This window comes from Pan paniscus, chromosome 20, assembly GCF_029289425.2.
Source record: "Pan paniscus chromosome 20, NHGRI_mPanPan1-v2.0_pri, whole genome shotgun sequence".
NCBI lineage: Eukaryota > Metazoa > Chordata > Mammalia > Primates > Hominidae > Pan > Pan paniscus.
The window spans coordinates 55956534-55983637 of NC_073269.2; the positions used below are offsets into that span (position 1 = coordinate 55956534).

A 27104-nucleotide genomic window follows, 5' to 3' on the forward strand; every position below is an offset into this window, starting at 1 on the left:
CAGGAGAACCAGGCAAGTGTGGCGTTCTGGAAGCTGAGTGTTTTTGAGGAGGGAGCAATCGACTCTGTCAGAAGCCGCTGAGAGGAGCAGGAAGCAGCCTTCAGTGTTTCCACCAGGGTGGCCATGTCCCCCGGCAAGGGAAACGCAGGTTTGGATCAGAAACAAATTGGTTAAAAGGAAAGGTTTCCAGTCGCCAGTTTGGCCATCTCATGCCAGTGGCGCCCTCTTGACCTTAACACTCAAATTAGAGGAACCAGAGGGACTGTCGTGGCCTAATCACACGGTTTACAGGAGTGAACCGGGGCTTGCTTATTAATAGTAGCAGACCTGTTAGGGGTGAAAGAAAATGCCCACCCACCAGCTCCAAAGAGGAATTAGGAGAAAAAGGACACCTCAAAAGGGGTGTTAAGAATATATTTGTTTCAAGGTACGCAAAACACTAACATATTTTCTCACCATCTTGGCGTTTAAAAAAAAATTAACTTTTAAAATGTATTGAGTTACACACACTAGAACAGTTTCCTAAAATGAAAGGCCACTGAAATGTGTGGAATAAAAAGGAGGCCCAGGCTGGGCGCGGTGGCTCATGCCTGTTATCCCAGCACTTTGGGAGGCTGAGGCGGGCAGATCACCTGAGGTTGGGAGTTGGAGACTAGCCTGACCAATATGGTGAAACTCTGTCTTTACTAAAAATACAAAATTAGCTGGCCATGGTGGCACATGCCTGTAATCCCAGCTACTTGGGAGGCTGAGGCAGGAGAATCACTTGAACTCGGGAGGCAGAGGTTGCAGTGAGCCGAGATCGCGCCATTACACTCCATCCTGGGCAATAAGAGCAAAACTCCATCTCAAAAAAAAAAAAAACCACACACACACAAAAAAACACCAAAAAGGAGGCCCAAGGAGTGAGGCCAGATCTAGGCACATGGGACTCACCTCCCCATTTCATAGGTCAGGTGACGATAAGGCCTAAGAACTTCACATGCCCCTTAGAACCAGCCAACACCAACAGAGCAAATCTTTTGGGAAAGTTTTTCCCTGAATACAAGGTTCTCCTAAGGCAAGAAATAGTGAAAACCCTAGAACAGCAGGATTTAATCCCAAGATTCTGCGCTGATTAGCTCTGTGACCTCGGGCAGGTCCCTGCACGTCTCTGAGCCTCACTTTCTCCATATGTCAAATAGTGACTACCCCAGAGGATTCTCATAAGGAATACAAGATCTGGCCCAGCTCAGTCCTGGACACAGGAGAGCTGCTGGTAGCCACTGTTGTCATCTTTTGGCTGAAATGCACTCTAAGAAGGTAAAAGGTGGGCAAAACTGCTTCTAGAAATGCGTGCCAAGCTGGACCTCACGCCTGTGATCCCAGCACTTTGGGAAGCCGAGGTAGGAGAATCGCTTTGAGGCCAGGGTTTCAGGACCAGCCTGGCCAACAAGGTGAGACCCCATCTCTATTTAAAAAATGCATCCTGACTGGGTGTGGTGGCTCACGCCTGTAATCCCAGCACTTTGCGAGGCCGAGGCGGGCAGATCACTTGAGGCCGGGAGTTTGAGATTAGCCTGGCCAACATGGTGAAAGCCTGACTCTAGTAAAAATACAAAACTTAGTTGTGGTTACGCACACCTATAATCCCAGCTACTTGGGAGGCTGAGGCATAAGAATCGCTTGAACCCCGGAGGTGGAAGTTGCAGTGAGCCAAGATCGTGCCACCGCACTCTAGTCTGGGTGACAGAGCAAGACTCTGTCTCAAAAAAAAAAGCATCTTAACTTACAAAAATCACTTGTGTCCGGAAAGGTTATAATTGAGTGAGTGACTTGTTGGAAACATTTTCTTTTTGACCAGTTTGCTTTTGAATCATGCATCATGACTGGAGGCAAGACTGGGGATTCATGAAAATTCTCGCAAAGGAGCAGGTGGTAGGACGTAATTGGAAAAAAGTGATTGTTGAGGCAAAAATGCTAAAACACCAACATATTAATAGTTGGAAACCTGTTCGGGGTGAAAGAAAATGCCCACCCACCTCCAAAGGATTATGAGAAAAAGGACACCTTCTCAAAAGGGGTGTTAAGAATATATTTGTTTCAAGGTACACAAAACACTAACATGTATTTTCTTACCATCTTGGCATTTAAAAAAAATTAACTTTTAAAATATATTGAGTTACACACACTACAACAGTTTCCCAAAATGAAAGGGCGCTGAAATGTGTGGAATAAAAAGTGGAAGTACCACCAGGCATGGTGGCTCACGCCTGTAATCCCAGCACTTTGGAAGGCCAAGGCAGGCAGATCACCTGAGGTCAGGAGTTCGAGACCAGCCTGGTCAACAGGGTGAAACCCCATCTCTACTAAAAATACAAAAATTAGCCAGCATGGTGGCATGTGCCTGTGATCCCAGCTACCCAGAAGGCTGAGGCAGGAGAATCACTAGAACCCAGGAGGCAGAGGCTGCAGTGAGCAGAGATCGTGCCACTGACTCCAGCCTGGGAGACAGACCAAGACTCTGTCTCAACAACAACAAAAAAAAAGTGGAACTACCCTATCACACCTCACTCTCGCCTCTCCTGCCCAAACACACACCCTGAGCAAACCACTTACCTCCCTAGAGGCTGATGTACCAGTTCTGCATTTGGGTTTACATGCATGCGGTTGTGGATACATTTATAGTTTAATTTTTTTGTATAAGTGAGTCAATTTCTTTGTTCTTTAGCTTGCTTTTTTTTTTCTTCCGACCAAAGTAATGGCCATTATTTATTTATTTATTTATAGACAGAGTCTCACTCCGTTGCCCAGGCTGGAGTGCAGTGGCGTGATCTCAGCTCACTGCAACCTCTGCCTCCCAGGTTCAAGCTATTCTCCTCAGCCTCCCAAGTAGCTGGGATTACAGGCAGGAGCCACCATGCCTGGCTAATTTTTCGGTTTTTTTTTTTTTTTTTTTTTGAGACGGAGTCTCACTCTGTTGCCCAGGCTGGAATGCAGTGGCGCAGTCTCGACTCACTGCAACCTCCACTTCCCAGGTTCAAGCGATTCTCCTGCGTCACCCTTCCGAGTAGCTGGGATTACAGGCGCCCACCACCATGCCCAGCTGATTTTTGTATTTTTAGTAGAGACGGGGTTTCACCATGTTGGCCAGGCTGGTTTCAAACTCCTGACCTCAGGTGATCTGCCCACCTCAGCCTCCCAAAATGCTGGGATTACAGGTGTGAGCCACCGACCTGGCCTGCCTGCGCTGTTAATTACCTGTTCCTCTATGTCCCCACTTCTCATGGTGGCCTCAGGTAGTGCACTAAATGGATGCATTTCAGTTCCACGAGCCATCCTGCCTATAAGTTATCTGTTGTGTAACAAACCCCACCACTGAGTGGCTTAAAACAAGAAGCATTTATTGCCTCACCGTTGCTGGGGGTCAAGAATCCAGGCTTGGCTGAGCTGCTGGCTCCCAGGCTCTCGGGGTTGCAGTCGAGCTGGTGGCTGGGGCTGTGCAGTCATTGGAAGGCTCCGTGAGGAGGGCCCACTTCCAGCCCACTCACATGACTGTTGGCAGGATTCAGTTCCTGACAGGTGATGGGGCCGAGAGCCTCAGTTCCTAGCTGTTGGCTGGAGGTCTCCCTTGTTTTCTCGCCATTGCAGGCCTCTTCACAGGGCACCTTGTAGTTGCAATGTGGCATCCAGCTTCTCTAGAAATATGAGAAAGGCTGGGTGTGGTGGCTCATGCCTGTAATCCCAGCACTTTTGGGAGGTCAAGGCGGGTGGATCACCTGAGGTCAGGAGTTTGAGACCAGCCTGGCCAACATGGTGAAACCCCGTCTCTACTAAAAATACAAAATATTAGCTGGGCATGGTGGCAGGCATCTGGGAAATCCCAGCTACTCGGAAGACTGAGGCAGGAGAATCGCTTGAACCCAGGAGGTGGAGGCTGCAGTGAGCCAAGAACACACCATTGCACACCAGTCTGGGCTGCAAGAGTGAAACTGTCTCAAAAAAGAAAAACAGAAATGAGAGAGGACGCCCAAGGTGGAAGCTGCAGTCTTTTGTACCCCAATCTTGGAAGTGATATCTTGTCACTCTTGCTATATTCTGTACATTACAACAAGTTGCTAGGTTCTGCCCACACTCAAGCTGAGAGGACAGTGCAGACAGGAGGTGAGGGTCATGGGGGCTGTCTTTCAGGGTGCCCACCACACTGTACCCTGCCAGTTGAGGGCCTGTCCAGTTTTTCTTTTTTTTCTTTTTTTTTTTTGAGATGGAGTCTCGCTCTGTTGCCCAGGCTGGAGTGCACTGGTGTGATCTCAGCTCACTGCAGCCTCCGCCTCCTGAGTAGCTGGGATTACAGGCACATACCACCACACCCAGCTAATATTTGTATTTTTAGTAGAGATGGGATTTTGCCATGTTGCCCAGGTTGGTCTCGAATTCCTGACCTCAAGTGATCCACCCACCTCGGGCTTCCAAAGTGCTGGGATTACAGGTGTGAGCCACCGCGCCCGGCCAGTTTTTCACTATTATCAGACATGCTGGAGAGGATGAATGTATTTTTTTAACCCACTTGTGCAGGCATTCCTATGAGATGCATTCCCAGCAGCAGAATTTCAAAACTAAGTATGCCAACTTTATTTACATGACCCAAAAAATGTTGTATTCATGTTTCGCATATACGAGAAACCTTCCTATGGTTCACACTTGGAGGGGCTCCAGAAACCAACCAATGCAGTCTCTCTCAGCTCCCTCTAGAGATCAGTTACCAATTGCTTTTCAGAGATATGTATAAGCAGGTACAAGCAAATAGAGAAACTGATTCATTTTCTGGCTTTTCTATCCAGTGGCAGTCTCCTTTATTCTATAATTTTTTTGTTTGTTTTTCAATCTAACAGCATATCTTGAAGTTTGGACAAAAAGCCTTCCATTCATTTTATTTATTTTTAAAAATAGCCCAGGGGGCTGGGCACAGTGGCTCCTGCCTGTAATCTCAAACCCAGGACGCTGGGTTTGGGGATAGGGCAGATGTATGTATGTCTTTTACAATATGGGAACACTCAGCATGGTCTGTGCTGGAGGGCAGATGGTGGCAGAGAGGCTGAGAAGCGCGGCAGTGACGAGGGTAAGACGGTCCCAAGCCCGAGGGGCTCGGCCCCTCGTTTATTCCACAAAGTGGAGGCCAACACCTACTGAGATTAAGAACCTGGGCCCTGTCCCTGTCCCCTGTGTCTCCGCAGCCTGTGACGTCAGGCTTTTGCTTCCGGATCCTTGGTTTCCCCATCTGTGGAGTGGGGATTAAAAGATTGTTGAACTCATGGCCTGCTGTGTGAGAATTCAGTGAGTTCAGACATGAAGTTCTTGAGAAATATTAACTACTATTATTGCCAGGGGTCTCACTCTGTCAACCCTGGAGTGCGGTGGCATGATCTTGGTTCACTGCAGCCTCTGCCTAGAGGGGTCAAGCAGTCTTCCCACCTCAGCTTGTCGAGTAGCTGGGACTACAGACACGCACCACCATGCCCAGCTAATTTTTGTATTTTTTGTAGAGACAGAGTTTTACTCTGTTGCTCAGGCTGGTCTCGAACTCCTGGCCTCAAGTAATTCTCCTACCTCAGCCTCCAGAGTAACTGGGACTAGAGACATGTAACACCACGCCTGGCTAGTTTTATAGTTGTAGAGATGGGGTCTTGCTATGTTGCCCAGGCTGGTCTCAAACTCCTGGGCTCAAGCAATGCTCCAACCTCAGCCTCCCAAAGTGTTGAAACTACAGGTGTGAGCCTCTGCGTCTGGACACACACAATGATGACAAAGTTGAAATACCTAGAGTTTGCAGAGCATGTATCAGGCAGACCTTTAAAAAGAATCAGCCATAAACTATTTTGTAATTGCAAAGAAAGAAAAGAAAAATCCAAGCCAGAGATGATCTTACTCCCATTTCTTAGTATAAAGCATTTTATTATCTTTTTTATTTGTTTGTTTTGAGACGGAGTCTCACACTGTCACCTGGGCTGGAGTGCAGTGGCACAATCTCAGCTCAATGCAACCTCCGCCTCCTGGGTTCAAGTGATTCTTCTGCCTCGGCTTCCCAAGTAGCTGGGATTACAGGCACCCACTACCATGCCCAGCTAATTTTTTGTATTTTTAGTACAGACATGGTTTCACCATGTTGGCCAGGCTGGTCTTGAACTCCTGACCTCGTGATTTGCCCGCCTCAGCCTCCCAAAGTGCTGGGATTACAGGTGTGAGCCACTGCACCCAGCCTATTAGCATTTTTTGAGACAGAATGTCGCTCTGTCGCCCAGATTGGAGTGCAGCTCACTGCAACCTCTGCCTCCCGGGTTCAAGCAATTCTCCTGCTTGAATTGGAGGATCAATCAGGAGACTGTATTTGTATTCCTGAGTAGCTGGGATTGCAGGCGCCTGCCACCACGTCTGGCTAATTTTTGTATTTTTAGTAGAGATGGGGTTTCACCAGGTTGGCCAGGCTGGTCTCCTGACAACAGGTGATCCACCTGCCTCAGCCTCCCAAAGTGCTAGGATTACAGGCATGAGCCACCGTGCCCGGCCAGTATAAAACACTTTGTCCATGTTGTCATTGTGTCCTAGCCTATGTCATCCAACCTATATGTACTGCCAGTTTGTTCTTCTAGGAAACTCAGACTTGGTAGTTGATTGGTTTAACAAATGTTGGTTAAACTGGGATTATTTGGGGAAAAAAAAATTGTGTATATCAGGAAAGGCCGGATTACCCCCAGATTGCAGTGGCTTGAAACAGCCAAGGTGGATTTTGTCACTCGTGCTGTATTGAGTGTCAGCTTGGAGCCCGTGCGGACAGATCATGAAGGTTGCCAATCGACATAGTAAAGGCAGAGGGGTCTGGTCTCTCATTAGCAATTATGTGCTCTAGCTGAATTCACATGTGTCACTTCTGCTCATATCTCATTGGCCAGATGTAATCACATGGCCTCACACCTTATTGGCCAAAATTAATCACATGGCCCCACTCAAGCTAAATGGGGTCAAATGCTGGCCAAGTGTGGAGCTAGAAATATATGGCAAACAGCACTAACGGCCATCTTAACACTTTAAACCTCTTATTTTAACCAAGAACATTTAAACAGACATCTCTTGTACGTAGGACCAAGACCCTTTCTTTCAGTATTGGTCTCCTAGTTAGCACACGACATTACATTCTTGTTTTTGAGACAGGGTCTCACTTTGTCACTTGGACTGAAGTGCAGTGGTGTGAACACGGCTTACTACAGCCTCAATCTCCTGGACTCAAGAGATCCTCCCACCTCAGCCTCCTGAGTAGCTGGGACCATAGGTGCATGCCACCATGCCTAGCAAATTATTGTTGTTTTTGTAGAGGTGGGAGTCTCGCTGTGTTGCCCAGGCTGGTCTCGAGCTCCTGGGCTCAAGCAATCTTCCCACCTCAGCCTCCCAATGTGTTGGGATTACAGGCATGAGCCACTGCGCCCAGTAGAACATCACATTCTTGTATAAGCTCCACCCACAAACCACAATGAGTCATGTTTTTTTTTTTTTTTAAAGCGGCTTGAGAACCTAAAGACATTTATGAAACAAACTGGGGGCTGAGTCTTCCTAGGTTTTTATAAGCTTTTTCATTAAATAATTTACAGTTGCTTTACTTGTACCTAACTTGGCAGCATTTTTTTTTTTTTTTTAAGAGATGGAGTCTTGCTTTGTTGCTCAGGCTGGAGTTGCAGTGGTGAGATCTCAGCTCACTGCAACCTCCGCCCCCTGGGTTCAATCGATTCTCCTGCCTTAGCCTCCAGAGTAGCTGGGACTACAGGCATACACCACCATGCCTGGTTAATTTTCGTATTTTTAGTGGAGACGGTGTTTCACCATGTTGGCCAGACTGGTCTTGAACTCCTGACCTGAAGTGATCTGCCCACCTCAGCTTCCCAAAGTGCAGAATTACAGGTGTGAGCCACCACGCCTGGCATGTTTTTCTTTTAACAACTCCCTTTTAGTCCTTCCAAAGCAAGCAATCTGGTTTGTGTATAAACAACTCTCTTGCATTAATTTCATTAGTTTGATAGTAAATTAAACAAGAACTTCTGGCATAAACAGGTTTGGATCAAACAGCTACCTTTCAGGAAGTAAACAGCTTGAGAGATGGAAGTGGAATTGCTTAGTCATAATAGTAGCCTGCTAGCCCCGGCAGCGGGCTTCACAGATGAAAAGGAAAGTGTCTTTCAAGTTGGTGGACCGAGTAAGTGAGATGGTTTCAGAGAGTTTTGTTGCAGTATTACTGATAGAATTTCAGCCTACATTTTCATTTCACTTTCTGACATGAGTTCCCATTTTGCTCACTCTGGAGTACATCCTGGTATACCGCTCTCCATGCTTATACAATTCAGGGCATTCAAACTCACGTGTGTCCTGACGGGTTCTGAGGGATGGGAAGGCATTAACTAGGTAGAGAACAGGAAGGATGGGAGAGAGATTTTGGGGGGGCAGCAGCAGGGGCCACAGTACCAAGTTTGGATTTAATTCTAAAGGCACTGGGAAGCCACTGGATGGTTTTGATTAGTGTAGTGACAGAGAAGGCAGCAAGAGTTAGGAGGCGTCACCCAGGCAAGAGATCTTGATGGTTTGGACCAACAAGAATGGGGAGAAGTGAGGATTCCGGGAGATTAAAGCAGCTCCTGTTTTTTCTCCTTCCTGCTGCCAGGTTGTCCTCACATGGGTGATTGACAGGGCATTGGAGGTACCTGTTGATAACTAACTTGCAGTTTGTGTTCAGGGAGCACTGACTCCGTTTGGCCACAATGCAGGTTGGATTTGGGGTTTAAGGCTGGGCTCCAGTCAGCCCTCGGGAGCCCCTGGGCAGGAAAACATGGACAGGCCTACGGGTTCTTCTGCCATTTCACTGGCCAGTCCTCCGTGTCCTTCGCTGGTTGCTTCTCATTGTCGTGACTGCTAAAGGGATGAGTGTCCCAGTCTCTTTGTGAGCTCATCCAGTCTCCATTCAAACACTGATGACTCCCGAATTTCTCTCTCCAGGCTATGACATCAATATCTATCTACATTGTTTAGTCAACATCCGAAACAGAAGTAGGGATTCCGTCTCTAACCTCCTACAGCTGTGTCTATTTCTCTCTACCTTCACTCGGCTCCGCCCACACTGGCTCCCTTTTATTCCTTCTACTTTCAGGATTTGTCTTTGCTGTTCTGTCCTCTTGGCACACTTTTCCAGCCATCTGGAATGGCAGGTTGCTCACAGGTCCTTTTCTTGACTTCCCTTGCTTGCTAACTTTACCTCGCTATGGTCATATCCCATCGCCCTGTGGATGTGCGCTAGTTAACACTTAGCACAGCCTGTGATTATGTCTCTCCCCAGTGGACCGTGGGGCCTGTGAGGGACGTGGTCTGATTCGGTCGTCGCCGAGCACAGAACTGGACAGGGTACTCGTAACAGATTTTTGTTGTTGTTTTTAAAGAAAAGCTAACATTTGAGTAGTGACTGCGCCAGCAGTCAAGCACAGCCCCTCGGGCTTGATCCCCATAACCACTCTAGGGTTAGGTATTACCCACGTTTAAGGAACAAAAATCGAGGGAAAAATCTTATACAACTACTAGTAAGTAGTCATTCCATTTTACCAGAGCGAATGAGCGAATCCACGGAAGGCCGGGGAGCGACGTGAGTGGCGAGAAGCTTGGAGTCGCCAGGGACGGCGGGCGGAGCCTGGCCGCGGGGGCTAATGGGCGGAGCCTCCAGGGACAGCTGGCCCCGCCCAGGCCACGCGGGGCCCGCTGGGAGTTGGAGTCCCCTGCCCACCTCGCCACGTCACCGACTGCAAACCTTCAGCTCTCTCAGGCTCGGGTGCAATCCGTACCCTCAGTGGGTTCCCTTTCAGTGGGTTCCTTTGTCCCCAGGCCCATTATTCCGTCCTCCCCTCTTCCCTGATGTATTTTGGCGCGGTCTCCTGGCTCTGCGGGCCCAGGGCTCCGGATGAGGTCTCCCGCCATCCCGACCCCCGCAAGGGGCCAGCTTGGTGTCGCCTTCGTTCTTCTGCCACCCCGTTTGGTAGGGGCTCCCGTTCCCGCCACGCCCCCTGAAGTTGTGGCTCGCGCGTCTTCCCAGGACTCCCCCGCGCCGGAGAGGCCCGCAGGACCGCCGAGCCCACACTCCGCTCCCGCCCGGGCCCCGCTCCCCCGCGCCGCCTTGGTACGCTCCGGCCACGCCCCCTCGGACGCGCTTGGTACGCGCCGGGCTCCCCCGCTCGCCTCAGTGGTTCGGCCGCGGCGACCCCACTCCGGCGGCGCGTCCCCCGAGCTTGGTACGGCTCAGCCCGTCTCCCCCGAAGCCGCGCGCCCGCGCCCGCGCCCCTCAGTCGGTGGAGCCCGCAGCCCCCCTTGTGGCCTGCGGCAGCTCCCCGCCCGCTCGGCCCGCGCCCGCCATGGTCCGTCCGCGCCGCGCCCCGTACCGCTCCGGCGCCGGGGGCCCCCTCGGGGGTCGCGGCCGCCCTCCGCGGCCCCTCGTGGTGCGCGCCGTCCGCTCGCGCTCCTGGCCTGCCAGCCCCCGAGGCCCGCAGCCTCCGCGGATCCGGGCCCGCTCGGCCCCTCCCATGGTGAGCCCCCCGCCCTTTTTCCAGAGCCTTCCACGGCCCCGCCCCCCAGCCCCTATCCCGGGCTCACGCCTTTGTCGGCGGCCCCCGCCGCTCCGGGGTGTCCCCTGTGGCTCGAAGGGTGGTCCCGCCCGGGGCCGGGTTCCCCCGTGGAGCACCCGGTGGTTCGCGCCGCGCTCTCCCCTTTGTTGCGCGTTCGGGCCGGGGTGGGGGGGGGGTGGGGGACGGGGGCGGGGCGGGCTCATATTACTGCTGACTCCGCGGCCCGATTTAAACGCGGGTGGGGGGCGGCAGATAGGCAGCCGGCACGCTTGCTTGTTTTTCCTATTGGGAAGTTGCTCGCTCTCCGGGCAGGAAACCTGGAAATGGGGGCGGGGTTGGGGGACAGCGGCGAGGGAGGGGCCCGCGCTTTGTACCAGCGCCCCCAGATGTCGCACCCGTGGGCGTTCTCCCTGGCGCCCGCTCCGTGCCCGTGGAGTGCGCACCTAGAATACGCGCCCGCGCCCAGATGTGGGATGCTTTGATGGACTGCCGTGAGCCCAGACCTTAAACGTAAACATTCAGCTTCGCAGGTACTTTGGGCTGCACACGTTTCTCCGGACCCAAAAGATGCACATGCTTTTCAGAAACCGTAAGGTTTACCTGGGGCTGTAAAACCGCACATTCGCGACTTTGCACCGTGCACACGCTTGCCCCGATGTGAGATTTCCCCTGGGTTCGCGCTCGGGTCCGCTTCTTAAATACACTGCCTCAGCGGTGTGGATGGCACAGAGCTGTGGCAGCCCTACTGAAACCTTAAACAGGCTTCCTGGGGTCATAAACATGGATACCGAGACTTACATCACCTCCCACAACTTAAACGTACCCCTTCACTCCACTGCCTTCGCCCCTTCCTGCAGCATTCGCATCTAGTTGTTCAAAAGTGCTTTCCGGGTCCTCAGACATGCACCCCAAGGTTTTAAACCTCAGTGCAAGTACTAGATGGGCTTCCCTGTGCAATAGGGATGTCAGGCGCGCGCAGTTTTGCACACGATTGCCAAGATGTGAGATTTACTTTAGGTTGCACCTTAACCGTCGTTTTTAAATGTGATCGTCCCATCTTGATGTGCTGCTCCTGCTGTGGAAGGTATCCCTGGGTTTTAGGCAAGCATATCTGTTCTTTACTATGCTCCAGATCCCAGTATATTTGAAGTCCTGAGTCAACCTGCCCTCCTAGACAAGCAGACATTAAGTATGTCGCTTGGGCTCTTAAGTGCGTTCGCCTGATTTTTACCCGTCTTTGTGGCAGTAAATGCATACGTGTCACTGTATATGCGGACTAGATACCCCAGGTCCCAGCGCCATAAACAACTTGTATGTTGTAAGTGTACCCTCATCTCGCAAGTCACCTCCAGCTGTGCGTTTTAACTCATCTCAGATGCTGGATGTCCGGTATGGTGCCTGAAGCCCCCGGGGCAACATCCACTCTCTGTCCAACTCATTCTAACGCCAAGATACTCAGGTTTTCTATCTGATCTTCTGACGACTGCCCAAAAGCCAGAATCACCTGCGTGGGTGGAGAATCACCTGCGTGGGTGGAGAGCAAGTTTGTTCAGGTTTTTCTCTTTTTAAGCACTCACAAAATAAAATTTTTTGTGTTTGCTAGTATTCTGGAAGGAAAGATCTCCTTGTGCTTCATAGAAAATTTGGAAAATACCTGTTTGTAATAAGATAAAAATAAATCACCCTTATAATTTGTTTTCCCCCGCCTGGAGGCGCCTATTACGGGGAAACTCTCGTGGGTTTCCTGCTGGCAGGCTGTTTGCGAAGCTTTCCCTTGTTTGCTTTGAGATGTTTTTGGTTTTAAAAAACAATAAGTGAGGTCAGGCTTGGTGGCCCTCGTCTGTAATCCCAGCACTTTGGGAGGCCGAGGCGGGCGGATCACTTGAGGTCAGGAGTTCGAGACCAGCCTGGCCAACATGGTGAAACCCCATCGCTACTAAAAAAAAAAAAAAAAAAAAAATTAGCCGGGCATGATGGCGCGGCTTGCAGTGAGCGAGGTTGCAGTGAGCCGAGATCGCGCCACTGCACTCCAGTCTGGGAAATGAGTGAAACTCTGTCTCAAAAAAAAATAGTAATAAAAAAAATAGTGGGGAGAGTGCCTGTGAGTAGCATTTGTGGCGTTGCTTGGCTTTATTGCTAGAACCTTCTCTTGGTGTTCTACATGTTTTGGTCTGTGAGACCCCTCTGGGGGTGGTGTCCCAGCTGTCTTCCAAATGTTTCCCCCTTTTCCTCACTGTCTTTCTCCTGGATGGTTTAGTCCCCTCTGTGTTTCTTGTCACCTCCTTCCTGCCTTCCCCCGGGGTCAGACTTATAAGGCCAGAGAGGTGGCCACTGGCCTGAGCCAGAGGAAGGAGTTGAACTTTGGGATGACAGGGAGCCTTAGGAGAGTTTCAGTCTGGGAAAGACAGGGCAAGCTAGTGTGTGGGACAGACACAGCGCAAGCCGGCTTGTGCCTGTGGAGGCTGCAAGGAAGCCCTGGGCCCAGCCTGGGGCACGGGGAAGGCCCCCTACAGCTGGCTTCTAACTTGGGTCTCAAGAATCGATGAGGCGCACAGCTGGGGCAAAGGCTGGAGGTGGGGCTGGCTGAAGGCTTCAGGACTCTGCTGGGCCAGTGTCAAGGTGACAGCAGGCTCTGGGAAGGAAGGGTCCTGAGAGGGGGCAGCGGGAAAGGACATGAGGACCAGCGTGTTGGGGTCCTGAGGGGTGAGCAGAGGGTTTGGACATGGCCCCGTGGGCTTCCAGCAGGGGATTTGGGGCTGAATATTGGGACGTCCCCTCTGGGGTGTGTGGGAACTGCCTGTCCTTGCAGGCCCCGGCCTCAGTTTTCCCACCTACCCCCCACTCCACTGCAGGAAGGTGCTCGGGTCTTCGGGGCACTGGGTCCCATCGGTCCCTCCTCACCTGGGCTCACCCTCGGGGGTCTGGCCGTGAGCGAGCACCGGCTCAGCAACAAGCTGCTGGCTTGGAGCGGCGTCCTCGAGTGGCAGGAGGTGAGTCTCTGTGGGGCTGCGGCTGGCCTCCAGGGTCTTGTCTTGTCCCTGCGGGGACAGGCCAGGGCATCTAGGCTGTGCACAGTGACGCCACTCCTGCCCCCACAGAAGCGCAGACCCTACTCTGACTCCACTGCAAAGCTGAAGCGGACCCTGCCCTGCCAAGCCTACGTGAACCAAGGCGAGAACCTGTGAGTGCCAGGGTGCAGCAGCCAGGGTGGTGGCAGGGGCAGTGGCTGTGGCCGTGGGGATCAGGGCAGCCCTTTCTGACCAGCTCCTTCCCATAGGGAGACCGACCAGTGGCCGCAGAAGCTGATCATGCAGCTGATCCCGCAGCAGCTGCTGGTGAGACCCGCCCCGCCCACCCCACCCACTCTGAGCACCCCCATGCCTGGCTGACCCAGCTGTCTGTCCCGTCGCCCCCAGACCACCCTGGGCCCCCTGTTCCGGAACTCCCAGTTGGCACAGTTCCACTTCACCAACAGAGACTGCGACTCGCTCAAGGGGCTCTGCCGCATCATGGGCAACGGCTTCGTGAGTGGGGCGGGCTCGGGTGCGTGAGGGGTGCGGGGACCGGCTCCCTTGTAGCACTGTGGTGACAAGTACAGCTGGAGGCAGCGCTCTGCTCACACAGCCCAGGCGGGGGTCGGGGGGTCTCCCCTGGGGCCGAGGGTAGCCCTCGTGGTCTCTCGGACCCCATCTGGAAATGACTGATTCCAGGCACCCTCCGTAGAGCACAGGGTGAAGGAACTCAGCCTGAGAGGCCTCCAGTTTCTGCATCTGTGCCCAGCTTCGAGGTGGCCCTGGGGGCGTGAGTGCATGGAGGGACTGGGGCCAGCCCTGTTGGGGCCCAGGAGCCTGTCGGGGACACATAGCGTATGGCAGGGACCTGGTAAATGGGTGTGCTAGGCGCAAGAGCCAGCCAGGAGGGAGTGGCACGTTGGGGCTTGGTATTCTGGTCTGTAAAATGGGCTAACCTCCCCGAGTGGCCTGAGCTGGCCGTGAGGGAGCGGAGCTGAGGGTGCTGAAGCAGGCGCGGTGAGTAGGTCCTCAGGCCTGGCTCCAAGGGGACCCAGGTATCCAGCCAGTGGCTGTGCAGGGACTGAGTGGGGCAGGCGCGGCCATGACCTGGACCTGGGGGGCTGCCAAGGGATCTGAGAGCGGCTTCCGCAGCACTCCAGGGTTGGGCTGGTTGAGGGGTAGAGATGACATTTTCTGAGGTAGGGAGGACAGGGGAGCCGTGCTTCCTAGGGCCACCGGGAGGCTGGAGGGAATTTGTGTAAAGCGCTTGAGATGGTGACTTTAGTACCTAGTGAGTGCTGGGTGAACCCAGCTGGTGAGGCTGTTCAGGTGACTGGGATTCTGGCGCAGGGCAGGTCAGAAAGGGGGCTTGGGCTGTGAAAGATGGCAGGTGCTGGAGAGGAGGCAGGGATGGGGTGGGAGCGAGTTGTCTGCCCAGAGGACCTGGCTCTGGGACATTCCCAGTCCCTGTTCCCTTTTGGGACAGTCTGCCTCTACCCCGTCCCAGCTGCCGTTGAGCGCCCTGGGTTCTGCTAGGGCCTCCCTTCTCCCTCAGGAGACCAGGGGCAGACCAGGGCTTGTGCCTGGCATGAGGTCTCTTAAGTGACCCGTTCCCCCTTCACCCAGCACCGTTTGTTGAGGGCTTGCCATATCTGGGCCCCGAGTACCCAGTCTGTAGGGAAAGTGGACATCCATACTCACCCCCCAGGCATGGACCTGGGAGGGTGACTGTGCATGACTCCAGGGAGGCCAGGGACAGGGCCCTGAGCGGGTGATCCCTGGGCTGGACACCAAGGTCGAGAAGTTAGGCCGGCAGCGTGGAGGGGACAGCACTGGGGGGGGTGGCCCGGTGTGGGGAGGGGACATGGGGTTCTGGGACGGTCACACCACTTCATCCAGACACCACAGCCAGGCACATCTGTCAGGCTTAGTTCTCCCATGCCCCATCCAAGAGGCACCAGCACTTTATCTGTTGAGCCTTTATGTGGCACCAACTGTGTGCACTATTACCCGGTTTTACAGATGATGGAGGCCCAGAAGCAGGAGGTGGCTGGTGTTAGGTCACACAGCTAGGAGGCAGCAGAACGGTGGGGCGCTGCCTGTGCTCTTAACCCCCAGGCCAAGTCACCCCATCAGGCAGTCAGGAGGGCTGGCGGCAGGGGGTGATGTGGGCGGGAGGTAGTGCCTTCTTGGCATTCTCACTGCAGCCTGGGTGCCGGGTGCCACTCTGACCTCAGCCATGGCAGGGTGGGGGGATGCCGATGGGCGCTGCAGGATCTCTCAGAGGCCCCTCACCTATGGCCATGGCCTTGACTGTGGGGGCCTCTGTCTGCCGATGATCTCCCTTCATCCCCTACAGGTGGGGCGGTCCAGGGTGGTGGGGGCACAGTGGCCCCGGGCAGTGACCACAGGGTCCTGACCCGCGGCCCCCGCAGGCGGGCTGCATGCTGTTCCCCCACATCTCCCCCTGTGAGGTGCGCGTGCTCATGCTCCTATACTCGTCCAAGAAGAAGATCTTCATGGGCCTCATCCCCTACGACCAGAGCGGCTTCGTCAGTGCCATCCGGCAGGTCATCACCACCCGCAAGCAGGTGTGCCAGCCAAGCACAGCCCTTGTGGGGACAGAGGGGGTTAGGCCCCACTGCCCTGGTTGGGCAGCCAGACTTGGTGTGGGCGGAGTGTGATGCGATGGCTGGAGCAAGGAGCTGCAGGGGAGCCCAGAGGACGCCGGGCGGGTTCCCACCAGGGCTCCATGGAAAAGCGGCCACTGGGTGGCTCTGAAGGGCTGGAGGGTGGGTCTTGGTGCAGCGGCAGGGAAGCCAGTGGAGTGGGGAGCTGGGCAGGGGTTGGGATCATCGTGTGGCTGGAAGGCCCTGCCTGGTAACCACGTGTCCTGGTCATGCCTTGCCAGTTGAGGCAGACTCTACAGGTCCTGTGCACCAGGTGAGGGCCGGGACCTGTCTCAGGCCACTGGGGAGCCATGGGGGGCTGTGAGCAGGTGAGGGGCAGGGCCTGTTCCCCTGGGGCTAGAGAATGGACCCAGCTGGAGCTAACAGGCCAAGGCTGGGAGGGAGGGATGGCAGGCCCCAGGACAGACAGAGGTTTCCCAGGAGCCTGGGCCCCTCTTCCCACCCTGTTCCCTTCCAACAGGCAGTGGGACCTGGTGGTGTCAACTCAGGCCCAGTCCAGATCGTCAACAACAAGTTTCTGGCATGGAGTGGCGTCATGGAGTGGCAGGAGGTGAGCCCTCGGCAGCCCGGGGACTTGGGACCCCCAGATCCTCACGGACTGTGGCTGGGAGGGGACACTGGCGTTGGGGGGTCTCCAGCCCTGAGGGCTCCTCTTTGCCTCTCCCCCAAAAGCCCAGGCCTGAGCCCAACAGTCGGTCCAAGAGGTGGCTGCCATCCCACGTCTACGTGAACCAGGGGGAGATCCTGTGAGTGCTGGGCTGGGGGGTGGAGGCAGCATCCAGGGGAGCTGGGGCTTCCTGACCCTCGTCCCTTTGTGCCCCACAGGAGGACCGAGCAGTGGCCAAGGAAGCTGTACATGCAGCTCATCCCGCAGCAGCTGCTGGTGAGGGGCTGGGGCCGGGTGCTTGAGCCTGCACACAGTAGCTCTTCCAGAGGGCGGGGCTGGGGGCAAGAGCGCCTCCCCAGGTGGCCTGAGCTGGCTGTGAGGGAGCGGAGCTGAGGGTGCTGAAGCAGGCGTGGTGGGTAGGTCCTCAGGCCTGGCTTCAAGGGGTCCCAGGCAGCCAGCTGGTGGCTGTGCAGGGACTGAGCGGGGCAGGGGCAGCCACGACCTGCACCTGGGGGGCTGCCAAGGGATCTGAGAGCGGCTTCCACAGCACTCCAGGGTTGGGCTGGTTGAGCGGTGATGACGACGTTTCCTGAGGTAGGGAGGACAGGGGAGTCTCAGTTTGGTCCTGGGCCCCAGGGACTCAGCGGGCTGGGAGCGGGAGGCCGTGGTGGGAGAAGCCAGAGCTGGGGGTCCCCTCGCTTCCCCGCAGACCACCCTAGTGCCGCTGTTCCGGAACTCGCGCCTGGTCCAGTTCCACTTCACCAAGGACCTGGAGACACTGAAGAGCCTGTGCCGGATCATGGACAATGGCTTCGTGAGTGGTGCCAGCAGACGCAGGGGAGGGGCCGGCCAGGGCAGAGCGAGCCCGGACCGCTCACGGGGGCGAACATGGGAGAGGAACAGAGCACCATGTCCCGGACCAGCTGGGGAGAGAGGGCGGCTAGTGTGGGCGTGACTTCTGGGGGCTCTGTGCTGTCCCCACGGCACTGGACGGGGCACTGACCCTGGTTCTGCAGGGGCCTGCTCCTCCTCTGCCACATCAGGGCTGACTCAGCACCAACTCCGTGCTCTCCGCTCCTCAGGGACAGGCGCCCTTGTCACTCCAGGTTTCCCAGGAGCTTGTGCCACATCCCAAAGGCCCACTGCCGGGCAGGGAGGGCTGTCTGCCCCCAGCAAGGTCCCAGAATATCTGGTGATTGTCTTATCTGGGGGAGGCTCAGCTGACTCCTCTTCTCTCTCTGGGGCTCAGTTTCTCCATCTGTGAGGTGGAGAAGGTTGGACTTTGGTGTTTCTGAGCCCTCCCCCCGATGTCCACCTTCCAGCTGGGCCATACTTGGGTAATATCCCGAAACTACCTTAAAATTACCTTCGACTCAGTCTGAGTAAACTGTCCACGAAGCTGTTCGTGGGGAGGGGGGGGCCTGGGTGTAGGTGCTTTTACATTAAAGCAATTTCAAGCGTTCCCTCAGGGGCCGGGTGCGGTGACTCACGCCTGCAATCCCAGCACTTTGGGAGGCCGAGGCGGGTGGATCACCTGAGGTCAGGAGTTTGAGACCAGCCTGGCCAACATGGTGAAACCCCGTCTCTACTAAAAATACAAAAATTAGCCAGGCATGATGGCCACTCAGGAGGCTGAGTCACAAGAATGGCTTGAACCCGGGAGGCAGAGGTTGCAGTGAGCTGAGATCATGCCATTGCACTCCAGCCTGGGCGACAAGAGCGAAACTCAGTCTCAAAAAAGTTTCCTCAAGGAAACCCAGAAAGGCTCCATGTACCTCAGCCCTTGCTTGTGCTGGGCCGGCTGCTGCAGATCCCTTGGGGTCCTGAGTTGAAGCCATGGCCGGTTGGTTCAGGTGGCTGTGGTGAGGTGGCCCCAGACATAGCCTGGCCTGCCCAGGAGCTCTGAAATGCAGGTTCTTGGGCCCTTCCCGACAGAGCCTGTTGGCCTTTGGCCCACCCATTGCTCTTGGCCACCGTGTCATCCTAATAAGGGGGCCCACCTCCGGGGTGGGTGGGGGGTGTGAGGACAGAGCAGTTAGGCTGTGCCTGGCTCATGGAGCCCACGGCATGGTGCCATGGTTGGAGGGATGCTGGTCCCCGTGGCCTGAGTCCCTGTGGTGCTGTCTGGTGACACCACGCCCTGTGCCTGCCAGGCCGGCTGCGTGCACTTTTCCTACAAAGCATCATGTGAGATCCGCGTGCTTATGCTCCTGTACTCTTCGGAGAAGAAAATCTTCATTGGCCTCATCCCCCATGACCAGGGCAACTTTGTCAACGGCATCCGGCGTGTCATTGCCAACCAGCAGCAGGTCCTGCAGCGGAACCTGGAGCAGGAGCAGCAGCAACGAGGGGTGAGGTGGCCAGGCTCCAGGGCTGCTTGGTCTCCCTCCACCCCCCTGCCTGCTCACCACTGGCCTCTGATTTCTCTCCACAGATGGGGGGGTAGTGGTTACCCCGGGCTGGGCCTCTCCAGGAGTCACAGATGAGGCCCCCGCAGAGACTGGTGAGTGGTGACCCTGTTATGTACAGGAGGGACCCTGGGGCATGTGGGGGGATGGGGTTGGGAAAGAAGCAGGGCGACCTTGGCCTTGGGGAGAGCAGAGCAGAGGGAGAGGCAGCAGTCCCAGCGGTCCTAGGCTGTCGGGAAACTGCAGCCCAGCCTCAGGGCCATGGGAGGTGGTATCCAGGCCTGGGTGGGGCCAGGCCTCTGCTCACAGGGATGTGGGGTCAGTGCTTGGGAGCCTGTGGCCAGCAGCCCCCACTGCACCCCTGCCCCTAGGTGACATGCTTCTGAGCAGGGGCCCCTGGGGACTTCAACTGCCCAGCAACATGGAGGATGGTGTCCTGAGGCCTCCAAGGACGGTCCCCACCCCTCTACGTTTCCCCAATAAAGCCTTTTAAAAACCTGCCTGCCCCCTCTGCTCACTGCCCCATGCCTGGCAGCCCCGTAGCTCTAAGGTGGCCCAGCAGGCTGGACAGCCCGGGAACTCACTGGGTCTGGCTCTCGGCTGCCCACACCCTCTTCCCCCCCCAATCTCCAGACCCACAGGCCTTGGGTTCAAGTTCAGTGTCACAGAACCTGAGCTGGATTTTGTCCTCAGGGGTCACACCTGGCCTTGAGCCAGCCCCTCGGTTGAGGCTCATGGGCTCACCAGCTGGCTCTCGGGGCCACACAGCGCTCTCCCTGTGCGTTCCCCGGCTAATGTCTAAAGTGCTCATGCCAGGTCCCAGCTGGACTCCCCTCTGTAGGGGCCCACTTTTTGTTACCTGAAAATGTCCTTAAAGCCTCCATCCATGTAAGAAACTGTGGCAGGCCTGGAGCCCCTCCCCCATGGGGACCACCTTCCTTCCAGCAAAATGCCGGCCAAGCTCAAGGAGAAACAGCATTTATTGTGGAGGGGAGCTGGGCGGGGCTCAGCCCTCGGAGAACTGGCAGTACAGCCGCCCCAGCCTCGGCTCCACCCATAGCCGGAACGGGATCTCCAGGATGGCAGAGAAGCCTTCCGCCGGCGTTGGGGCCTCGAACTGCTTCCTGGCAGTGGTGGGAACAGTGAGGGACAGCCTGGCTCATGTGGCCCAGCCAGTGCCCCTGCCCCCTGCTATCCCCAACAGTACCTGTAGCCATACATGACCATGTCTGACACGGGGATATGAGAGGAGTCTGTCATCTCTCGAAACTGTGGGGAACATCAGAGGGGGCGGCAGGCCCAGGGGTCAGGGGAGGAGAGGGGGTCAGGGGGTGCAGCCCAGGGGGTGTCCGGGCTGAGCGGGCTCACCCGGTTGTTGTGGCGCGCCTGCTCCAGAGTGGCGGTGAAGAGGAAGCAGCGGCAGGGGACGCCCGCGGCTCGGGCACACTGGACGTACCTGTGGGGGAAGGAGCTGGATGTGCAGGCCCCGCCCACCCCACCACAGGCCCCCTACGGCCCTACCTACGGTCACGCTACCTGGCGCGGCTCGCAGCGTCCGGGTTTGTGTTGTCGATGGCGACCCGTTTCCCTTGCTTCAGGGCTGTCTCACAGGTGGTCACACAGCGCTGCCAGGAGCCTAGCGTGTCCTGGGGACACGAGAGGTCACAAACAGATCAGCAGACCCGGGGGGAGAGAAGACCCCGAGCGGGGACGGGGAGGCAGTGATGGAGGAAAGCCGCCCCAAACTAGTTGAGAGGTGGAGATGGGAACTTAATAGATTTGGGGCGGCAAAAGACTGGTCATACCCTGTTCACGTGGACATATCCGGCCGACACGAGGTGCTTCTTGAGAAAGGTGGACTTCCCGGCTGTGTGGGGAGCAGTGTCGGTGGGTGGCCTAGGACCCAGGCGGGGCTCAGGGCACAGGGACAGGACACTTACCCCCAGGGAATCCCACTGCGACGACCACCTCCGGGCTAGCGCTCAGGAGGGCCCTGGACTCGGGGAGGCAGAGAGGCCCTGAGCGGGAGACAGTCCTCTGCGAGGGGCGGGGGACATGCGTGAGATGCCGTCCCCATCTCCAGGAGCCCTCCCACCCCCACCCCCGCCCCCGCCCCCGCCCCCGCCCCAGGGCCTCACCGGATCAAAGGCTGGGAGCTCGAAGCCTGCTGCTGGCCACTTCAGAAAGAACTCCTCAGGGGTGGCGAAGGGCAGGCCAAGGTTGAGGGCAAACTAGGGGTTGAGGACGAACATCAGACACAGGCCAGGCTCGGGCGCGGGCGCGGGGCAGGGGGCAGGGGCCTCACCAGGCGATCGGCGCAGGAGAAGTCTTTCTTCTTCCGCCCCGGGGCCCAGTTGGCCGGGCGTCCGGCTGCGTCTGGAACACACGGGACACCCCGTTCCCACCAGCTCGGAGGGAGGGGTCCCAGCCCACCCTCAGCAGCCTCCAGGCCCTTACCTCCCACAAAGATGCTGTCCCCGATGGATATGGGCGCGCCGTCGTTGGCCTACGGGAGACGGTAGTGAGGAGGCCCTTCCCACAAATGTCCCACCACAGCGGTAGCGGGTCCCTGGGGCTGCTTCGCCTGGTCTGTGCCCCACATCAGGAATCATCCTCCGACTTTTCATGTCCTCACTCTCCAGCCACTTTGCACCGTGCTCCTAGCCCCCTCCCCTCTCCGTGGTCTCTCCACACAGCCCCCTCCCTCCAGGTCTCCCGACTTCGCCTCCTCCCGTTCCCCACGCGGCCACCGGAGGGCATCCACCCTGCTACAGCTCCAGCCTCCAGGGTGCCGGCGCCTCCCAGGTTCCCCCTCCCTCAGGGCAAAAGCGGGGCCCTCCCTGTGGCCCTGCCCTCTCCCCTCCGTCACTTAGGGCCAGCCACATGGGCCTCGCTGTCCCTAACTAGCCCAGGCTAGGGACTGCCTCAGGGCCTTTGCACTTGCTGTCACTCCCACAAGAGGGGGGACCGCTTTCCCCAGGTGTCCACCTGGCTCCCTCCTTTCCCTGCCTTAGGCCTTTTCCTCTGATGTCACCTCCTCAGAGGCCATCCCTGCCCACCACGGGTGAAACGATGCCTGCTTTCTCCAGCTCCCTCCCTCCTGCTGTTTTACACGCCAGTCTGCCCATCCGCCAAGAGTCACCGCCCTCGCCGTGCGGGCCCTGCTGGAGCAGGCCGTCCCGCTCACTGATACCTTCAGCTCAAGAATGCGCTAAACTTCAGAACAAATGCACACACAAACGAATGAACGAAGGAATGAACAGCTTCCCTACTACTCTGACGTAGAAAGTCTGAGAGCACTGGTCTCGTAAACCAACATCTAAGATGTCACAGCAAAAAACAGGAGGAGGGAGCGAGAGAGGACAGAGGAGGAATAAGGAGGCCCCGACCGGAGGCCAGGGAGCCCAGGAGTGAGGGGCTGGAGCGAGGAAAAGGAGGGGGGCCAGGCAGGCTGCGAGACTCACCTGCTCCTGCAGATGGTCCCACATGCCCGTCACCGGCTTCCGGTACAAGCCTGCGTGCGTGGCCACCAGCACCTGTGGATGGGAGGGGGCCACCAGCTTTAGCTCCCCGTCAAGCACCTACTGGATGCCACCCCAGCCCAGAATTTGCAGCTGATGATGGGTTCCTATCAGCATCACACTGCCTGAGGCCTCCGCCCTGCTTACCCTGGAGTCTAAAACCCTTGCTCTGGATCTCTGTGCCCCCACATAGCTCCCAGCCTCCCTTCCAGCCATACCTGGAAGGGGACCCCCAGCTTCTCCACCACAGCCTCCACCTTGGCCTTGAACTCCTCGGCTGGCAGCTTCCCGCGCCCGATGCTCATCTGGTTGGTGAAGATCACCAGCTGGGGAGCAAAGGGTGTCACCAGGCGCCCTGCTCACCAGGGCCTTGGTCTGACCTGCGGTCGGACCGCCACGTGCACGTGCCCATGCAGACACGCGGCTGCACATACCTTGTAGCCCTCGGCTTCCAGCTCTCGGAGCTTACGGGGAATCTCTGGGTACAAGATCCTACGGCAGGTATGAAGCGGCAGGGGTGACCCGGGGCCAGAGGTGGACTCCAGGCCTCACTCACTCCCTTGTTTTGCCTCTTATCACCTCCAGTCACTGGGGCCAGTGGGAAAGACCTTCCCAGAGCGTGTGGTGATGAGGGTCCCGTCCAGATCAAAGCCAGCCACCTGGTGTCACCAAGGAAAGACAAACAGCAGCACTGTGATACCTCTGACCCTCCTCACTCACAGGCTGACTCACACCAACCCTGCCAGGCAGGGTGTTATCACTGCCATCTCACAGATGGGGAAACCGAGTCACAGAGCACCTCCATCTCAAGCATCCGTGATGCCTCTGAGTGCGGCCCGACATCTTAACCTTACTGTCTCCTGTTACTCCTTATGACCCCAGCCCCAGGGTTACAGTCTTTAAAATGGGGGTTAATGTCTTACCCAGCCTCCTTCCTCCCCTGGCCTTCACCACCTCGGTGGGCTAATAACCGTGAAAATAAAAGCAGGAGCAAAGCTTTGGGTGCTAACTGCATGTCAGGAACTATGCCACGTGCTTTTTTAATGGATTCAGCATCGTAGAGATGAGAGACATGGGACTCAATGTGGTGGTAACAGCATTTGAACTCAAGTCTCTCTGGACATAAAAAATCCTCATCGTAATAGCTCCTACTGAGACAGTCATGGTCATTGCTGATTACTGGGTGGTCACTGTGGGTAACGCAGGAGCTGACATACATCATTCTCCCCACTGCTTACAACGATCCCTGCGTTTATCATTAGGCCCATTTCTCAGAAAAGTAAGTAGAGGCTAAAAAGTTGAGAGAGCACGCAACAAACGTGGGATTGGGTCCCAGTCTGTGGCGGCTCCCTCAGCCCTCGGCGTGGCCCTCACCTTGCCCTGGGGTTTCACCCCAGCTGCGGTGAACACTAGCAACTTCTCCAAGTTCTCCCAGCCGGGGTTTGACTTCCGCATACGCTTCTTCGGCAGCTCAGCATCTCTCTTCTCGTCTTGGGACACCAGAGGGGTGCCAGGCGGAGTATCTGGCTGGGATTCTGGTGTGCGGGTCTCTTCCCAGCGCAGGGTCAGTGGGTGGAGGCCATTGACCAAATACAGTGTGTCCCCCACCCCCAGAGAGCCCTCCAACCCCGGCTTCAACTCCTGGGTACCGGTAGTTGAGGGGTTAACTCCCAGCTGCAGAAAGAGAGGGAGGAGCTGGGACTGGCTCCGCCCCCACCGGGAGCTTCCTCCAATCAAATACCCAGCGGAAAAATCAGCCCTTCTCCACCACTAATCAGACCCTTAGGCCCCACCTCTTCACTTTGGAACGGGCTTTGGAACAGTTACAGGTTTTCAGCCTTGTCCGAATCTTTTTTTTTTTTTTTCCTGGAGATAGAGGCTTGTTTTGTCGCCCAGGCTGGAGTGCAGTGGTACAATCTTGGCTCATTGAAACCTGTGCCTCCTGGGTTCAAACGATTCTCCTGCCTCAGCTACCCGAGTAGCTGGGATTACAGGCACCCACCACCATGCCCCGCTAATTTTTGTATTTTTAGTAGAGATGGAGTTTCGCCATGTTGGCCAGGCTGGTCACAAACTCCTGATCTCGGGTGATCCGCCCGCCTAGCCTCCCAAAGTGCTGGGATTACAGGCGTGAGCCACCGCGCCTGGCCGCCTTGTCCAATTTCTAAGGTCTTGGACAGGTACCCACCCCACTGAAACAGGCAACACTTCTTTCTTTACTGGACACATCCCCTTCTCTCCCAGCCATATTTTTTCTTTTCTTTTTTTGAGACAGGTTCTCGCTCTGTCACCCAGGCTGAAGTACAGTGTGGTGATCACTGCTCACTACACCCTTGACCTACTGGGCTCAAGGGATCCTCCCGCTTCAGCCTCCCGATTAGCAACTACAAGGACACGCCACCATTCCCGCTAATTTTTTAGAGAGACAGGTTTCACCATGTCGCTCAGGCTGGTCTCGAACTCCTGGGTTCAAGCGATCCGCCTGCCTCGGCCTCCCAAAGTGCTGGGATTACAGGCTTGAGCCACCACGCCCGGCTGCAATCAGATTTTCCTAATGTACCCCTTCACTGACGGCTTGCAATTCCTCCCCAAATCCCATCCCCAGGCCTTGCTGGCCCTTGCAGAGGCACTGATACCTGTTTCACTGCCACTGTCCGGGTCTCAGGATCTGCGACCAGCTCCACTGAGGATTGGAGGGGTGGAGTCAGGATTTGCATCCTTGTGTGATTGGGTCCCTCATTTCTGGGGAGTGTGGCCTGCTTCAGGCTATAGCATCCAGGGAGTAAGAGGCAGTTTATTTCTACATGGGATTGGCTCCTTGACATGCAGTAGCCAGACAGTGGCACTAAGATTGCCTGACACTGGTCCTTGCAAGGGACAGGGAGGTACTTTTCTCTATAGAATTGGTTTCCTCCTTGACAAAAAATGTGGCTAGATATAGGTCCGGGGCTTGGCCTGTTACCATCCATCCCAACCTAGCGACATTTACTTTTCTCCATAGGATCATTTTTCTCTTGACGAAGATCGTCGCCTGTTTCTGGATTTCCCGATGGCCTGAGCATCATCCGCGCAGTGAACATCCTCCCGAAATCGGCTCGATCCCCTCTCCCCCAAAGGATCTAGCTAATTCCAAATCAAGCACAAACTTTATCTTCCTGTAGTCCCTAGAGAGCACCTTCCGACTTCGGGGCTGGCTGCACCACTGCAATCCCGCGTAGCAGCCAAGCGTCCCTCTGGATTGTTCCCGCTTTTGCAGCAGGCCACACCCCCTCCAGCTCAGGCCCCGCTCACCTTGAGTTCTGGAGCACTTCCGGTCCGTGACCTGGGTCAGGGGTCCCCTGCCCAGGACCAGGGCTTGCCCGTCCGAGGGCAGGAAGATGGGGGGCGCTCCCCCAGGGGGGCTCTCGAGCCACAAGCGGCCCGGGGCCTCCACCTCGCCCATCCTGGGTGCCGGCCTGGGGAGCAGGTAAACGGGCTTGAGCGGCGCACAACCCCAATTTGCTGCAGGAAGTCCCGCCTCCTCCCACATCCACTAGAAAGTTTCCCCACCATTAACTGCTCCGGAAGTCCCACCCGCTCGCCTTCCGCGGGTCGACCCGTTTCCCAGGCGACGACGCGTGCTCCATCCCTCCCCGAGTTGCAATCCCCACTTTCCAGCGTACAGGCAGAGAGCCTCGCACATGCCTCCGCCCCGCCCTGTACTCACCCGGGACCGCGGCTCGGGCTCACGGCCACTTCCGACCAGGGAGGTCCTGCCCGAGGTGCCCCGCCTGCAACCCGGCCGGCGGCGGTCGGTTCCTCGGCGGACGGAAATGACTTGTCCCCTCGTGGGGGGCGGGGCCTGGCCTCCTCCCACAGCAGCCACGCCCCTTCCCCTACTCCCGGCCCCCAGGGTCCCTCGGCAGCCCTGACCTTCATCTCTCTTGCTGCAACGCGAGGCTCAGGCCGGTAGCGGGGACTGGATCCTCCGTTAGCAGATTTGCCTCTTTCCACCTAGACTTCTAATTTTCATCCCAGGGAGGAAGATTTTTTTCCCATCTGATGGTCATTGTCAGTCGAGGAAACCTCCGCCCCCGACAGCGCCCCTAAGTCCTTCTTTGGCTTCACCCTCGATGTTCTAGTTTCCTCATCTATAAAAAGGATAATCGTTTCCGCTTCGTGGGGTTACCATGACGATTAAAGGAGCTAACACGTGACAAAAGCTTTAAAAAATGTTTGGGTGGTAGTGAGCCCTGTTTAAGTCTTTTT

The 27104-nt window shown here is 56.3% G+C and overlaps 2 protein-coding genes across 13 annotated transcripts; one reads left to right on the forward strand and one right to left on the reverse strand.

Annotated features, from left to right (window-relative positions):
- Positions 1 to 3844: 3844 nt before the first annotated feature.
- On the forward strand, positions 3845 to 20574 carry PTOV1 (PTOV1 extended AT-hook containing adaptor protein). 10 transcript variants are annotated; one of them, XM_034945444.3, is made up of 13 exons: positions 3845 to 10177; positions 13472 to 13609; positions 13718 to 13800; positions 13897 to 13954; positions 14036 to 14143; positions 16066 to 16221; positions 16781 to 16870; positions 16993 to 17066; positions 17146 to 17203; positions 17637 to 17741; positions 19081 to 19278; positions 19362 to 19430; positions 20281 to 20574. In XM_034945444.3, the coding sequence occupies exons 1-12, from the start codon at positions 9962 to 9964 to the stop codon at positions 19371 to 19373; spliced, it is 1296 nt and encodes a 431-aa protein (XP_034801335.2). In that variant the 5' UTR covers positions 3845 to 9961; the 3' UTR covers positions 19374 to 19430; positions 20281 to 20574. The 10 variants fall into 10 exon arrangements, with proteins under 10 accessions (XP_034801335.2, XP_008965233.3, XP_008965232.3 ...); XM_008966985.6 differs by lacking the exon at positions 20281 to 20574 and adding an exon at positions 19659 to 19833; XM_008966984.6 differs by lacking the exon at positions 20281 to 20574 and adding an exon at positions 19707 to 19833.
- PNKP (polynucleotide kinase 3'-phosphatase) lies at positions 20298 to 27035 on the reverse strand. Of its 3 annotated transcripts, none has more exons than XM_034945442.3 (17): positions 26769 to 27035; positions 26148 to 26311; positions 25493 to 25622; positions 24231 to 24530; positions 23436 to 23515; positions 23291 to 23348; positions 23075 to 23182; positions 22800 to 22871; positions 21793 to 21841; positions 21641 to 21711; positions 21474 to 21566; positions 21276 to 21372; positions 21141 to 21202; positions 20872 to 20981; positions 20704 to 20791; positions 20543 to 20604; positions 20298 to 20459 (listed from the first exon to the last, which is right to left on the reverse strand). In XM_034945442.3, exons 1-17 carry the CDS (start codon positions 26772 to 26774, stop codon positions 20342 to 20344), a joined length of 1668 nt encoding a protein of 555 aa, XP_034801333.2. In that variant the 5' UTR covers positions 26775 to 27035; the 3' UTR covers positions 20298 to 20341. The 3 variants fall into 3 exon arrangements, with proteins under 3 accessions (XP_034801333.2, XP_003814394.4, XP_063456592.1); XM_003814346.6 differs by having other exon boundaries at positions 25493 to 25539; positions 26563 to 27012; XM_063600522.1 differs by lacking the exon at positions 26769 to 27035 and adding an exon at positions 26563 to 26669.
- Positions 27036 to 27104: the final 69 nt, after the last annotated feature.

Coding starts and splice junctions, on each gene's coding strand:
- PTOV1 (XM_034945444.3), top strand. CDS start 9,962: ATGAGGTCTCCCGCCATCCCGACCCCCGCAAGGGGCCAGCTTGGTGTC. Junction 10,178..13,471: donor CGCTCCCCCGCGCCGCCTTG/GTACGCTCCGGC, acceptor ACTCCACTGCAG/GAAGGTGCTCGGGTCTTCGG. Junction 17,742..19,080: donor GGATCATGGACAATGGCTTC/GTGAGTGGTGCC, acceptor TGTGCCTGCCAG/GCCGGCTGCGTGCACTTTTC.
- PNKP (XM_003814346.6), bottom strand. CDS start 26,774: ATGAAGGTCAGGGCTGCCGAGGGACCCTGGGGGCCGGGAGTAGGGGAA. Junction 21,712..21,792: donor GGACAGCATCTTTGTGGGAG/GTAAGGGCCTGG, acceptor CGTGTGTTCCAG/ACGCAGCCGGACGCCCGGCC. Junction 20,982..21,140: donor GATATGTCCACGTGAACAGG/GTATGACCAGTC, acceptor TCGTGTCCCCAG/GACACGCTAGGCTCCTGGCA.